Here is a 16,211-nt window from a genome sequence, read left to right as displayed (position 1 = left end):
TTGGACGCGCTTCGAGGTGCGAATGTGAACGTGACCAGCTTGGGGCTTCTGGCGCTTTTTAGTCGTGTCTATCGCGTTCGGTGTGAACGCACCCTTATACTGCCTTCCCTTCACTGGCTTCCCGTTAATTCCAGAATTAAATTCAAAATCCTACTCCTCATATACAAGGTCTTGAATAATCAGTTCCCATCATGTTTTAATGACTTTATAGTACCATATCACCCCATTAGAGCACTTTGCTCTTGCACTGCAGGCTTCTTTTTCCCAGAGTATTATAAAGTAGAATGGGAGGCAGAGCCTTCTGTTTTCAGGCTCCTCTTCTATGGAACCAGCTTCCAGTTTGGATTTTGGGGACAGACATTATCCCAACTTTTAAGATTAGTCTTAAAACTTTTCTTTTTGCTAAAGCATATAGTTGGGGATGGATCAGGTGACCCTGAATTGTCCCTTGGTTATGCTGGAATAGGTGTAGGCAGCTGGAGGATGATGCATTGAGTATTTCTTGTTCAGTCATTTTTTTCACTCACTGTGTGTAGATAGATAGATCTCTCTGCATTGAATCATTACGTCTTATTAATCTCTGGCTCTCTTCAGCATGGCTTTTGACCTATCTTCCTCATCTCACCCCCACTGGTTGCAACAGGTGGCCGCACCTCTCTGAGCCTAGTTTTGCTGGAGGTTTCTTCATGTTAAAAGGGAGTTTTTCCTTCCCACTGTTGCCAAAGTGCTCGCTTATAGCGGCTCATATGATTGTTGGGTTTCTGTCTTCACACTCAGGCAACGGTCGTTGGGATTTGTATAAAAAACATTGAATTGAAACCAATATGAACTGTTAAAATGTATCCCAGTTTCTGTTCATTCACCCTAGTTATCCAGTTCTTGCTCACCATATGTTTTACACACATATAAATGAACAAAAGATTACTATACATTGTACAATAACTTGTCATTTTATCCAATTTCGACTTTTTTCTATCACTCACATTTACATTAAATCAGAGAATGAACCTGTTGTATATCAAGAAAGTCATTTCCTTTATACACTCACACCCAACAGTCCGGTTTGCTGTCCTCGTGGAGACATCTCATTGACATATTGCTTTCTTTCGCAACTTACCCTAACCCAGTGATTCGCAAACTGTGGTAAGTGTACCAGTGGTGGTACTTGGGCTCCCTCTAGTGGTACCCGGGAAGTCCAGATTTTGTGTGTGTGTGGGTGTGTGTGTGTGTCTGTATGTATACATATATATGTATAGATGTAATTGGCATGTGATAGATATATTGATTTGCTGTAGTAAATTACAGATTTTGGTCCCCACAAAGTAAAAACCAGTACACACACACACAAACACACACAAAAGGCCAGCAGAATTTGACTCTATTTACTAAATCATTTTCATAACAGCGATTAATAATCTGTGATAAAGGGAAATGAAGGAAAAACCTGAAATCCAAGCATGTTTAGACTTTAAATATTACCAGCATCAGTCTAAAAAGTTAAATATCTTTGCTTTATGACCATTACATATGTCAGCACTAAGAGAATAGACTTGAACACTTACATAAATGCCATAAATAATAGTGCAGTGATTTCAGTGTTATTTAACTAGACACAATAATATCTTGAGATGTTTAGAAATTTCATTCATTTTGAGTCCATATATAATTGGATTTAAAAGAGGATGAAATAAAATCAACTCAAAGGTCAATATCAAACGGAGAGTTTTTGATAAGTCTGTTTCCAGTCGAACTATAATTATATCAAAGGAAATAAAACAAGAAAAGTGAATTAAAACCAGCAAGTGGGGTAAACATGTCTTTACAGCTTTTTTTCTCACTTCTCTACACCTTTGGTAAGATATTTTAAGAATCTTGATGTATGAAAAAAGTATGAAAAGCAAAGGTAGAAGGGCAATGTTTATCAACATGACCACACCATATATAGATATTGCTACTGACGGCACACACTGAAGCTTGTAAACTGAATTATTACAAAAAATTCCTGTCAGAGTAAAGCTACAGAGTTTGACATTAGAATACAACACACCTAACATCAAGGCTTCAAAAGCAGGTATAAGCCAAGCTAAAATCAGACATACATATATAGTTATTCTATTCATAATAACTGGATATTGCAGGGGTTTACATATAGACACATACCTGTCATATGCCATTGCTGCCAACAGTAAAAATTCTGAACCAACCGAGGTGTAATATGATAAACCTTGGAAAAGACAGAGTGGATATGATATCATCTGTTTTTCAGACAAAACATCAGATAAGAGCTTTGGATAGATAATCATGCTGTAAAGAACAGAGTTGATTAACAAAGCTGCAATAAAAATGTACATTGGCTCGTGAAGGTTTTTGTGAGTCCAGATAAGGAAAACTATAGTGGAATTAAAGCAGAGTATCAGAATATAAAGTGTAAATATGATCACAAAATAAAGATATCTGTATTTGTGCAATTCTGCAAACCCACCTAGAGTTAGCAATGTTACATTTAATTCAATATCCATTTAATGAACAAAAATGTTATTTACTATACAACTAGATGACATAAATGGTATTCATTAAAAATCAAATGAAAAGACAAGTCTTAATGTATTGTAGTAATGCTTTTCCAGCACCGAACTAAGAAGTAATTGGCTCTGTGGCTTTGTTTTATCAGACAATTTCCCATTCTCAATGGGACTCATTAAGTTCTTCAAGAACATGTAAACAATTTCACCAAACTTTATCAGTTGATATTTTTGTCTGTGTGATCTATCATCGTACAGCATACCTCATAGAGAGGTGAGTAGACTTAGTAGTGTAGATAAAATAATAATAAAATATCATTATTATTATTATTATTTGTGTATAACTTTCTATAACCAAAGTGCTTGCTGGTACAGGAGAAGCACTTCTAGTATATATTCTGAGCCCAGGCCATGAAGGACAGGTAATTAGTAAAATCTTAAAATCAATTCTAATGCAATATGTAAATTTTTCTTAGTCTTTAGAAGATGTCTAGCTGCTGTATTTTGCACGATCTACAGTCAATTTAATGCTTTCTGAATGATACCTGTTAGAAGACCATTACATTACTGTATTTTTTGGATTATAAAGGTGCACTTTAAACCCTTGATTATGTTGAATGATGAATTGAAGGCAAAAAAATACTGAATGCAATTCTAACAAGCTTGAAAGTCAATATGTGTTCAACACAGCTTAAACTCTTTTGAGCAAATTTTACTGAATGTCTTTAAATAGTCTTCAGGAATAGTTCTCCAGGCTTCTTGAAGGGTATCCTAAACCATTAATGTTGAGGTCCTGGTGCTGTAGACATCAGTCCATAACTGACAGTGTTCTGCAGTGTTGTTGTTTTTTTCGTTGTTGTTGTTTTTTAATTCCAGGTTATTGAAAGCCATTGCTAATTAGATATTTTCTAAATTATATCACATGGTGGATCAAACTCTGACATAACTTATGAAAGTGACCAACATTATTAGAGACAAGGAAACAGAAGCAGGGCTACAGAGTAGGGCTGAACGATTATGGAAAATAATCTAATTGCGATTTTTTTGCCCCAATATTGCGATTGCGATGCGATATGCGATTATTTTTTAAGGTCTTTGTCTTCTGTATTTTAAACAAAGACAAGCAATACATCATATAGTATGGCCAATACTATATTACATTAATTTTAAACTGTTCTTTCCTGGAAGACAGACCTCTGTTATGATGACATGAGGTGATGCATGAATTGATGACTGACATTTTTATTTAACTTCTTCAATCACAACAATATATTTGAACATACACAATAGTTTATTTTTAGCTTACAAACATCTGAGCATAAAGTGCTGACAAGGAACCCTGGTGTAAACATTAAAATGAAAGTCAGTACAATGTGCAGATTGCAGAAATATACATAAAAAAAATCAGTGGCTTTACCACACTCAGTTTTTCGACATCTGTGAACTACTAGACAGTCATTCAATTAAAAAATAATATTAAATAAATAAAACTATCCATCCATCCATCCATTTTCATCCGCTTTGTCCGGGGCCGGGTCGCGGGGGCAGCAGCCTAAGCAAAGAGGCCCAGACCTCCCTCTCCCCAGCCACCTCCTCCAGCTTATCCAGGGGAATACCAAGGCGTTCCCAGGCCAGCCGAGAGATATAATCTCTCCAGCGTGTCCTGGGTCTGCCCGGGGGCCTCCTCCCGGTGGGACATGCCTGGAACACCTCACCCAGGAGGCGCCCAGGGGGCATCCTTGTCAGATGCCCGAACCACCTCAGCTGGCTCCTTTCGATGTGGAGCAGCAGCTGCTCTACTCTGAGCCCCTCCCGGATGGCCGAACTTCTCACCCTATCTCTAAGGGAGAGGCCAGCCACCCTTCGGAGGAAGCTCATTTCTGCCGCTTGTATCCGCGATCTCGTTCTTTCGGTCACTACCCACAGCTCGTGGCCATAGGTGAGGGTAGGGACTTAGATCGACCGGTAAATTGACCGGTAAATAAAACTAATAAATAAAAAATACACACATCTTACTGATCTCTGCAGTCAGTAACATTACACATAAAGTGCAAACATAATAGCAATTGTATAAACACACACACAAACACACCTTTAAAATTTAAAGGTGTGGAATTGGACGGTCTAGCCTTCTGATTATTAAACTCCGCTGTCTCGGTGGAGTTTAATAAACTCGGCCGTCTGCTTCTTGCTATCTAAAATATAACCAGACACTGATGTAAATTCTCGACTGTCTCATACTTCTGTTTAATAAGTTTTCTGTTTGACGTTTAGTCAGCTGTGTGAAAACCAAGGAGGAACCCACCCGGGGGATTAATAAAGTTTTATTTTATCTAATCTAATAACTTTAATCTCAGCCAAACCGATTTACTCACGAACAAACAAAACACTGAAAAAAGCCCAACAATAACATTTTTAGGTTGTCTAAGTGACTTATATATTACGTTTAACCCGAGCAGCGAAACTCCGCGGTGATCTGAAAATGATGTGCCGGGAGTTGTGCCGTTCTCGGCCGCATCAGTAACCCTCGAGCTCCCGGCTAGCTGTCGAGCTGGTGGGTAACAGACGCCTCTGAAAACGTCGAAGCACTTTTGCAAATATGGGATATCTTGATAAACCGAGCAGATATTTGATGTTTACACAACTACTTTCTCGCCTGAAAATATGTTAAAAGTTTATTTTGTGACCCAGAAAGATTAGTATGAGTAATTTTAAAACTTAGTAGTGGCCGCCATTGCTGGAAACTGGAGTTTGGCTGGGCCGCGCTATGAATTCTGGGATATGGTAGTAATTTGGACAGCCTTCGGCGCGTCGCTGTGACGTAATCGGTCTACAAATGCGGCCTCAGAAATTCTCTGATGATACAGTCATTGATGGATGTCTGAGGGGAACGATCTAGAGTATAGGAAGATCATCACCGACTTCATCATCTGGTGTGAATTCAACCAACCACCATCCATCGCACCAGTGAACATCCATAGTTTGGATATTGATGTGGTCGACACATACAAATTCCTGGGTGATCCAACATATCACCCTAATTTAATTTAGCCTTCTGTTTATTTTACTTTATACCTCGTGTATTTATATTTATTCAGTCGGATCTGTTTCCAGCCCTTTTTAAACTACTTTAAACCACTTTGATCTCTAATTTTCACTTGGTGAGGGATTATTATGTTCTTCCTAGTCTGAACTGCTCTCTTCACCTGAGCTACTATCCTGTTCTGAGTCACTGTCTTCTTTGTTTCTTACAGTCACGTGCAAAATGTCCCTTTTTTCCACACTCCCAGCATGCAGCGCTAAAATTACTGTTTGGTGTGTATCTAAGTCTGCCTTTACCTCTTGCTCTTCCAATATGCATTCCTCTCCCTTTCTTTTGGATTATTCCTGCTCCAGCTTATTGTTTTTCTAAACATTTCTCATCAGGTGTTAATTTTACTTGTTTATTTCCCATTTTCAAAGATTTTGCTGGGCCGTCACTGGCACGCTTGACTTCAGAGTGGTTGCTGATACTCCCTTCTACTTCACTTCTAAAAAATGAAGCGGTATCAGTTTTATGAGATAAAACTCAACCGTTGTCCTTTGTCACCAGTACGTGAGCCTCAAGCAAAGAAAACAAAAAATGGAAGTAGTTCAGCAGCATATTGTGCTGTAAAATCAACTTACTTCCAGACAAATACACATAGACATTTGCGCCCTTCTACAATTTGTTACGAAGTAATTACGACTACCTCTAAAACCTAAGTCTAATTTGGTTCGTTACGGCGTAATTGCGGCTACTTCTAACCTATTTTACGCGTTTCATTAAACCTTTGCGGTGGTTTTATATACCAAAATAATGTTTCTCACCCTCAGATGTCTCACTGGTGGTTCGGATCGTCAGACTGAATCCCACCGCCGTGGACCAGACTATAAACACCTGCCCGGACCCGAATTCACATCCCTGGGCTTTCTTCCTCGTCTAAGCGGAAAACCTTTTGGTGGCAGTGGTTATTATTATATTCACATGCTTCCATCTTCCATCAGTGGTCAGTGACAACTCGTACTTTTCGACTCTCCTTCTTCTCCCTCCTCGCGCTCACAGAAACATAACGGGTATTGCAGTCCATTCTCCCTGCAGCACAGACTACACTGCCCATGAGGCTACTTTCTTCTGCAACACTCTGCCTATTGCCTTCATAATAAATTATTTTGAATAATAATTTTTAAAAATATTTCTTCAAGTCATTAGGCGGCCGCAAGTACAGGTGACATGGGGCGCGAGATTCAGACACAGGCATTAGAGCCTCTTAATGCGTGCTTTCTTTGGGTTTCCACTGGCGTGGAATTACCAAAAATAGAGAGGGCATAGCCTAATATATGAAACAGGGAAAGACCGCCGTGTAATCCATTTATTTCAATAAGGTAACTGTATTCTGAATACCACCTTTTAAAACGGTAACTGTAATGGAATACAGTTACTCGTATTTTGTATCTTAAATATGTAACGCCCGTACAATTATTCCATTACGCCCCATCACTGCCGGCAGGGTGCAGGTGTTGAGTGGCCAGATGTTGTTCTTCCCATTCAACTGACTATTCAAAACTTGCTCTAGCTTGAAGTTGGCCTTTAGTGTTGTTCTGTCATGGTTGGCTGTGTGGCAGGCAGGCAGGAGTGGTGAACCCAAAATGCAGGACTCTTAGGAAACGAGGTTTAAACTGAAAATGCGGCTTTATTGCTGGAACAAAACTTCAACATAAAATAAAACTCACAAAAGCAAACAAAACTCTAACTGAGGTGCAGGAGGCCTGGAAGTCATGAACACACAGCAAGTTGAGGGTACGACAAGACAGGGAGCACAGGAAAACACAGGGCTTAAATACACAGGGGAGTAATTAGGAAATGGACAACAGGAGGGAGACACAGCTGGGAGAAATTAGGCTAACGAGACAGGAGAGAGGTAAAACTAAACACATTGACATGAGACATGAACTTTCAGAATAAAACAGGAAACTAACAGACACAGAGAACCAGACAGGACACTGAACTTGGCAGGCAGACTCACGAGCAGACACAGTGACACCATGGACAGACAGAGGGAACACAGGCAGGCATGAAACAAACACACTAACACATAGCAAACCTAAACAAAAGACAAGGCAGAATAAACAAGAATATAGAAGAATATAAAGAAACACAAAACACCGAGTCCTCAGACTCAGGACCATGACATGTTCGCCACATCCCCACTGAATTGAAGGCTCTTAGCATTCTATGCATTCCATTGAGTCAACGGCTTTCATTTTCATTTTTCTCCTTGTGTGATTAAGTCTTACCTGTAGGCCATTCTGTGGATACAGTGATGTTAAGGATCTCTGCCTGTAAAATCTCCTCAAACACATGCATAGCAAAGTAGAATATTACCAAGCTCTCAGAGCTTCGCGATTAATAATCAATACTCTTTTGATGTATTTGTTTCGCAACTACTTTCTTCTCCTTTCCCCGTTTGCCACTGATGAACTGATAACACTATCGGAGTTATTACTGTACAACTGTGACATTTAAGAAATCAAAATATTCATATTTTCATTCATTCTTGTGTGTGTGTGTGTGTGTGTGTGTGTGTGTGTGTGTGTGTGTGTGTGTGTGTGTGTGTGTGTGTGTGTGTGTGTGTGTACATGCGCACTCGCATATGCCTTAGAAGAATGAAAAAAGGTACTTCAAACTGTATGATGCAATTTACTTCATAATATCAACATGGCCCCTTAACACTAGGAAGGCCCAGGCTTCTACCTTTCTACCTTTAAAACCCGGAGAGCAGCCAAATGGCTGGTAGGCTTTTAGCTAAGCTTTAGCTTCAGGCAAGTGGAAGCTAAATTGGCTAGTCATTCATATGTAAATTGGGTTGTTACCTGGGAATTCTGGAGGGAGGGGAGTGGGGGTGTGTGGATGAGGGGGTGGGGGAGCTGCTAAAAGCGGTGAGCTTCCTTTTGTTTCATCTTGATGCATTCTCAATCATCCAGGGAAACAAATCTCCAAAAGTCACCAACTTGGAGTGTTTCAGTTTGCCATCTTAGGGAGAAATCAACACACATGGGTGTATGTCCTTTGTTGCTGAGATTTATTGATAAAAACAGTACAAAAAATCAACCATTTGTACACATTTTTACAAATAATTATAAAAAGTGAGTGAGTACATTTCAACATTTTCAGCAATCACTCACAATCCTGGCACTGCCATGGTATCTGTAGTCTGCATTTACCTTGGCTTGGCTTCCTGATCAATTGTCCACTACCAAAAGGAAGCCAAGCCCTGTGATCACACCTTGTTTTGTTGTAAAGGGTGGCAGGGCTTGGCTTCCTTTTGGTAGTGGAGCATTGATCAGTCGTCCATTGTGGCATCAATGTGATCACACCTTGTTTTGTTGTAAAGGGTGGCAGGGCTTGGCTTCCTTTTGGTAGTGGAGCATTGATCAGTCGTCCATTGTGGCATCAATGTGATCACACCTTGTTTTGTTGTAAAGGGTGGCAGGGCTTGGCTTCCTTTTGGTAGTGGAGCATTGATCAGTCGTCCATTGTGGCATCAATGTGATCACACCTTGTTTTGTTGTAAAGGGTGGCAGGGCTTGGCTTCCTTTTGGTAGTGGAGCATTGATCAGTCGTCCATTGTGGCATCAATGTGATCACACCTACAAAGTTACAAAGTTTTCAAAGAAGAACTCAAGCCACTTCTTCTATCTTGCTTCAACTGGACTCTGAATCAGGGAATAGCTCCACCATCATGGGGAGAAGCTATTATAACAATCTTACCCAAAGAAGGAAAAAACAAAGAATACTGCAAGAATTATAGACCCATTTGTATGTCTGTTTGTTATTTTCTTTACTGTATGTCCACAATGATAAAATAACCTAATAAAAATCAAAGTAAAAAAAAAAAAAAAAGGTAGTGGAGCATTGATCAGTCGTCCATTGTGGCATCAATGTGATCACACCTTGTTTTGTTGTAAAGGGTGGCAGGGCTTGGCTTCCTTTTGGTAGTGGAGCATTGATCAGTCGTCCATTGTGGCATCAATGTGATCACACCTTGTTTTGTTGTAAAGGGTGGCAGGGCTTGGCTTCCTTTTGGTAGTGGAGCATTGATCAGTCGTCCATTGTGGCATCAATGTGATCACACCTTGTTTTGTTGTAAAGGGTGGCAGGGCTTGGCTTCCTTTTGGTAGTGGAGCATTGATCAGTCGTCCATTGTGGCATCAATGTGATCACACCTACAAAGTTACAAAGTTTTCAAAGAAGAACTCAAGCCACTTCTTCTATCTTGCTTCAACTGGACTCTGAATCAGGGAATAGCTCCACCATCATGGGGAGAAGCTATTATAACAATCTTACCCAAAGAAGGAAAAAACAAAGAATACTGCAAGAATTATAGACCCATTTGTATGTCTGTTTGTTATTTTCTTTACTGTATGTCCACAATGATAAAATAACCTAATAAAAATCAAAGTAAAAAAAAAAAAAAAAAGGTAGTGGAGCATTGATCAGTCGTCCATTGTGGCATCAATGTGATCACACCTTGTTTTGTTGTAAAGGGTGGCAGGGCTTGGCTTCCTTTTGGTAGTGGAGCATTGATCAGTCGTCCATTGTGGCATCAATGTGATCACACCTTGTTTTGTTGTAAAGGGTGGCAGGGCTTGGCTTCCTTTTGGTAGTGGAGCATTGATCAGTCGTCCATTGTGGCATCAATGTGATCACACCTTGTTTTGTTGTAAAGGGTGGCAGGGCTTGGCTTCCTTTTGGTAGTGGAGCATTGATCAGTCGTCCATTGTGGCATCAATGTGATCACACCTACAAAGTTACAAAGTTTTCAAAGAAGAACTCAAGCCACTTCTTCTATCTTGCTTCAACTGGACTCTGAATCAGGGAATAGCTCCACCATCATGGGGAGAAGCTATTATAACAATCTTACCCAAAGAAGGAAAAAACAAAGAATACTGCAAGAATTATAGACCCATTTGTATGTCTGTTTGTTATTTTCTTTACTGTATGTCCACAATGATAAAATAACCTAATAAAAATCAAAGTAAAAAAAAAAAAAAAAGGTAGTGGAGCATTGATCAGTCGTCCATTGTGGCATCAATGTGATCACACCTTGTTTTGTTGTAAAGGGTGGCAGGGCTTGGCTTCCTTTTGGTAGTGGAGCATTGATCAGTCGTCCATTGTGGCATCAATGTGATCACACCTTGTTTTGTTGTAAAGGGTGGCAGGGCTTGGCTTCCTTTTGGTAGTGGAGCATTGATCAGTCGTCCATTGTGGCATCAATGTGATCACACCTTGTTTTGTTGTAAAGGGTGGCAGGGCTTGGCTTCCTTTTGGTAGTGGAGCATTGATCAGTCGTCCATTGTGGCATCAATGTGATCACACCTTGTTTTGTTGTAAAGGGTGGCAGGGCTTGGCTTCCTTTTGGTAGTGGAGCATTGATCAGGAAGCCAAGCCCTATATATATGATACAATCTCACTACACTTAGCCTAATCCTTCATTGCCCTGAAGAATTCTGTGGTGTACGGACCTCCTCTCCAAGGAAAGAAAATGCAGAGAAGACTCACCACTCAGCAGGCCTTGGAAATGATCCTGAGGGAAGTCGACCCTTGTGACTCGGATGGAGAAGACCTACAAGTTCAGCCGGATTCGGACTCAGAGCTGTCTGATCAGTCTTCCGGTTAGTTGCATTTCATGTTATTTCCTATTTCATTTCAAATAAGTAAGTGGATGTAGTTTGTAAGTAAGATATTTCAGACATTATTCTGATACAGAGGAGGAGATACTGGACCTTCCCATTGCTCACAATTTGAATTTGTTCACACTGCAGATGAGGAGACTGCTTCTGCACCTAAAAAGAGAGCTTGTTTGGGGACTGAGACAGCGAAAGATGGCACAGTGTGGCGTGAAGAACAGGTGGGGACCTGTCTCCCTTTCACCCCAATAGAAGCGTACGCTGCAGATGGAGAGCCAACGGCTAAGGCCAGGAGAAATATCACGAGTCGCCTTCGGAGCTTCCTGTGTTTCATCACTCTTGACATGCTTCGTAGCATTCAAGAATGGACTGTTCAACATGCACAGCAAACGGAGCATGTTCATTGGTTCATGGACCTCCCTGAACTAATGGCATTTATTGCAATTGTCATCTTGCGGGGGGTTACCAGGGTTCCATCTCTAAATGACTGCTGGTCAGCAAACCTGGGAAACCCACAGATAATTGGAACTATGGCACGAAACCGCTTCAAAGAAATCATGCAACACCTACGCTTTGATGACAAGTCCACCCGCAGTGATCGAGCAAAGACTGATAAGTTCGCTGCAATTTCCAGTTTGTGGGGATCATTTGTCACCAACTGCATCACGTGCTACAACCCTGGTCTACATATCACCGTTGATGAACAGCTTTTCCCATCAAAGACTCGGTGCAGTTTCCTGCAGTATATTGCAAGTAAGCCGGACAAGTTTGGGATCAAGTTTTGGGTGGCTTGCGACCTAAAATCCAAGTACATTTGCAATGTCTTCCCATATCTTGGCAAGGACCCCAGTCGTCCCACTGGGGAGAGACTTTCTGAAAATGTAGTAATGAGGCTGATGGAACCATTCCTAGACAAGGGCAGAAATGTTACCACGGACAATTTTTTCACATCGCTTTCACTTGCGCAAAAACTTCTTAGACGGAAAACCACCATCCTCGGCACAGTCAACAAGATTCGCAGGGAAATTCCTCAATCCACTAGACAGACAGATCGCAATGAATTCACCACTCAGGTATGTTGCAGGTCTTTTCTGGTTCTATGTTTATGTGTTTCATTGTGTGTAAAAGTGCTATGGAAATAACAATTTATCTTATTTCTTAGGTGTTTTCAACCTCTGCTGCCACGCTGACGGCGTATGCGGCCAAACGGAAGAAGACAGTCTATATTCTTAGCAGCATGCACGGCGTGGTTCAGACTGATAACACTACCAAAAGGAAGCCAAACACTGTCACCCTTTACAACAAAACAAAGTGTGGCGTGGATGTGATGGACCAGATGGTTCGGGAGTACACTGTCCGCAGAGGAACACGGCGCTGGCCAGTTGCCGTGTTTTATAACATGATTGACATGGCAGCACTGAATGCACATGTGCTGTATCAAGCATGCTCCGGGACGAAGGAAAGACGGGTGGACTTCCTGGTGGAGCTTGCAAGGGAGTTAGCTCACTCTCATGTAGCTGCGAAGAAGGCAAGAAAAGAACAGTTGCCTTTGACACAACCCTCCACACCGAGCCCTGGAAAAAGAGCCATGTGTCAGGTCAAACACAATTGCAAGAACAATCATGCCACTGTGCGATGTGTTCACTGCAACAGATACACATGTGGTAAATGCAGACTACAGATACCATGGCAGTGCCAGGATTGTGAGTGATTGCTGAAAATGTTGAAATGTACTCACTCACTTTTTATAATTATTTGTAAAAATGTGTACAAATGGTTGATTTTTTGTACTGTTTTTATCAATAAATCTCAGCAACAAAGGACATACACCCATGTGTGTTGATTTCTCCCTAAGATGGCAAACTGAAACACTCCAAGTTGGTGACTTTTGGAGATTTGTTTCCCTGGATGATTGAGAATGCATCAAGATGAAACAAAAGGAAGCTCACCGCTTTTAGCAGCTCCCCCACCCCCTCATCCACACACCCCCACTCCCCTCCCTCCAGAATTCCCAGGTAACAACCCAATTTACATATGAATGACTAGCCAATTTAGCTTCCACTTGCCTGAAGCTAAAGCTTAGCTAAAAGCCTACCAGCCATTTGGCTGCTCTCCGGGTTTTAAAGGTAGAAAAGCCAAATGGCTGGGCTCTGGGCCTTCCTAGTGTTAAGGCGAATTCATGACTTTAACATTTGGCTACACAAAGCTGCCCCCTGGTGAGTAAGGAGCCGGCTCGCGTTGTTCACTTCAAAGAGTTGGCTCTAAGAGCCATTTTTGTGCCATTTCGTTCGCGACCGACACGTCACTAATTTGTATTCAGCCAATCTTGATATCTGATCACTCAGATCACTGCAGCGTTGACCTGCCCCACACTAAGACTAGGGCCTCAACATAGTCAAAATGAACATACTGTCATGTCTTAATTTCCTTTTATTCATGTTGCCACTTCTCCCTCCTCTGTCTTGCTTTAAGAATATACACTCTGTGGTGTCTAAATTTATTTGGAATGGGAAAAGGCCATCAACATTGCTACAGTTTTACTACTGGTCATTCAAAATCAGGGTGCTTAGGGGGTTGTTACTACCAGAGATGGGCAGTAACGCGTTACTGTAATCCGATAACTTTTTTCAAGTAACGAGTAAAGTAAGGGATTACTATTGCAAAAACGGTAATTAGATTACCGTTACTTTCCCATAGGAACGCTGCGTTACTGCGTTACTAAAACCGTGATTTTTTTGCGAGAATGTCTCATGACAGTGACGTAAGCGAGTGGACGTTCGTGACAACAGCTGTGTGCAGATCAATGGATAATATATCGAGTGTGGGAGAGAGTATGAGCATGCAGCGTTTAAAGCGTGGAAGTACTGACCTTACTTTAAGTTTGATTCCATAAAAAGTGACAAAAACATTAGTGTCCGTTGTGCGTGGGAAGAAAACTTCTTTTTACAGCGAAAAAAACCTCTAAACTTCCAAGCAAGCACCAAGTGCGCTACGACGTAATGGGAAACTCACAGAGAAACTCGCGGATTCTTCCACTGACCGCTGCGGCACACCTGCACCAGGGTAAACCTCCGCCTACCCTACTCCTGCTTTACAGGTGAAAATAGAGCAACAGGACCGCTGAGTCTCTGACTTTATTTATTTTCTGCTGTGTTTTACTTGCATCTATTTGAAAGAGTGAGTGTAAACACACAAAAATATTTTATGTGCTGGAATGTGCAGAAAATAGGTTTAAATATTAAACAAATTTCTTCCAGTCAGAGAATGTTGCATATAATTAAATTTTTGCTTGATGCATAAAGTTAAAAGATTAAAACTAATAAAACAAGTTTTAAAAAGAGACTTTTCCATTTGATTACATTTTGTATGATGGATTATGTAGAAAAAGTAGAATTGGACTGAAAGATCTATCGCTTTATCACCTATTCAGGTTGTAAATCGTGTTTTTAAAAAGTAACTAAGTAATTAATTACTTTTGAAAATAAGTAATCAGTAAAGTAATGGGATTACTGTTTTGGGGAAGTAATCAGTAATTAGTTACTGATTACTTTTTTCAAGTAACATGACCAACACTGGTGAGGAGTAATCCGAAGCGAACACAGCAGCCGCCCTGCACAGCGCTACCCTTCCAGCGCGTCACACAGACCCGCCGTGTTCCCCCGCAGGAAACAAGCATCGAAGGCGTTTGGAAAGGGAGGGGGATAAGTGTGTGTGTGTGCGTGTCCATAGTTCGCCCTGCCAGGCTAAGTAAACAGTCTACCAGCCAACCCAGGTGGCCTTGTATGGAGTGGGAAGGAACAGACTAAACACAGTCGTTATCAGGGTGTTTTTGTTCGGCTCCAGCCTTGCAGCTGGCGCCAAAGGGGCTATCCGCATGAAGTGATGGTGCTTTTTACTTTAGTGCGAACAGCTCATATGAATTTCAAAGCAGTTCTACAGTCCAACACTGGTCTCTCGATCTCCTGTTGGAGAGCCGCGAGCTTCGCCATACTTGCGTTCTTTGATGTTGTCATTTCTTGTGCTCATGATGTTGGTTTTGATATCTGTTGAGAGGGAAACATGAAGATGAAACCAGAAGATGTCCTTAAGTTGTCATGTGATGTAAACTGTTTAGAACTCATACATATACACCAACAAGACAGTGTACATCACTGTCACAACAGCATTTGTTGTCATCCAAAGGTTTTATGGTTTTTCCTATAATACCTTGTGGCCACTCTCTATATGCTAGTTAGATCGTTAACCAAGTCATTAACATGTGAAAAGCTGTAAATGGTTAAAACAGCTGAAAATAAGTTTATGAGAGATAATTGTAAGCAGACTTTATGCTGCTTCCTGCTTAATTTTTTGATGTCAATCATTTGTTTTACAATACAGTGGAACCCCGACTTAGGAATACCCCATTTAACGAAAAATTCAAGTTACGACGGCACTTAACGGCAATATTTCTGCCCGTGTTATGGCAAAATGCCCGTGTAACAAAATCCACTGTCTCTGATTGGCTGAGCCCAGAATGCCTACAATGCCCACAATGCCTTCCAAATCATGTGACAACCCCCTTGGCTTTCGTACTTGAGCTTCGCTGTTCCACTTGAACGACGTATTGTTGTTGCAGTTAGCAATTAGCCTATAGCCTACCATTCACTCAAAAGGCGCGATGGGTGCTTCGACTTACGAAAATTTTCGACTTCTGAAAGACCCTCGGGAACGAATTAATTTCGTAAGTCGGGGTTCAACTGTACTCAGTATTGAATACTTGGAGGTAATTTTTAGTGTATTTCCACTTGTACTAGTAGGCCTATGATACAAGCGGGATTAAGCACATCTATTCTAATACTCCTATTCGTGGACTGAGTCCTTGTGTTTACATGTTATTGAAATTATTTGCACTTTGTTCGGTTTCTGATAAGCGTTTGTGTATTGCTCCAACAATGACTTTATATCTGATGGATCTAATGAATGTTTACCATGAAAAGTGAA

General features: G+C 40.9%; 1 protein-coding gene across 1 annotated transcript; it reads right to left on the bottom strand.

Annotated features, from left to right (window-relative positions):
* Positions 1–1,598: 1,598 nt before the first annotated feature.
* LOC113008107 (olfactory receptor 6N2-like) lies at positions 1,599–2,519 on the bottom strand. The gene has a single exon (XM_026145267.2). The coding sequence runs from the start codon at positions 2,517–2,519 to the stop codon at positions 1,599–1,601; it is 921 nt and encodes a 306-aa protein (XP_026001052.2).
* Positions 2,520–16,211: the final 13,692 nt, after the last annotated feature.

Source organism: Astatotilapia calliptera, chromosome 16, assembly GCF_964374335.1.
Source record: "Astatotilapia calliptera chromosome 16, fAstCal68.1, whole genome shotgun sequence".
NCBI classification, from domain to species: Eukaryota; Metazoa; Chordata; class Actinopteri; order Cichliformes; family Cichlidae; genus Astatotilapia; species Astatotilapia calliptera.
This window is presented reverse-complemented; position numbering and strand designations above follow the sequence as displayed.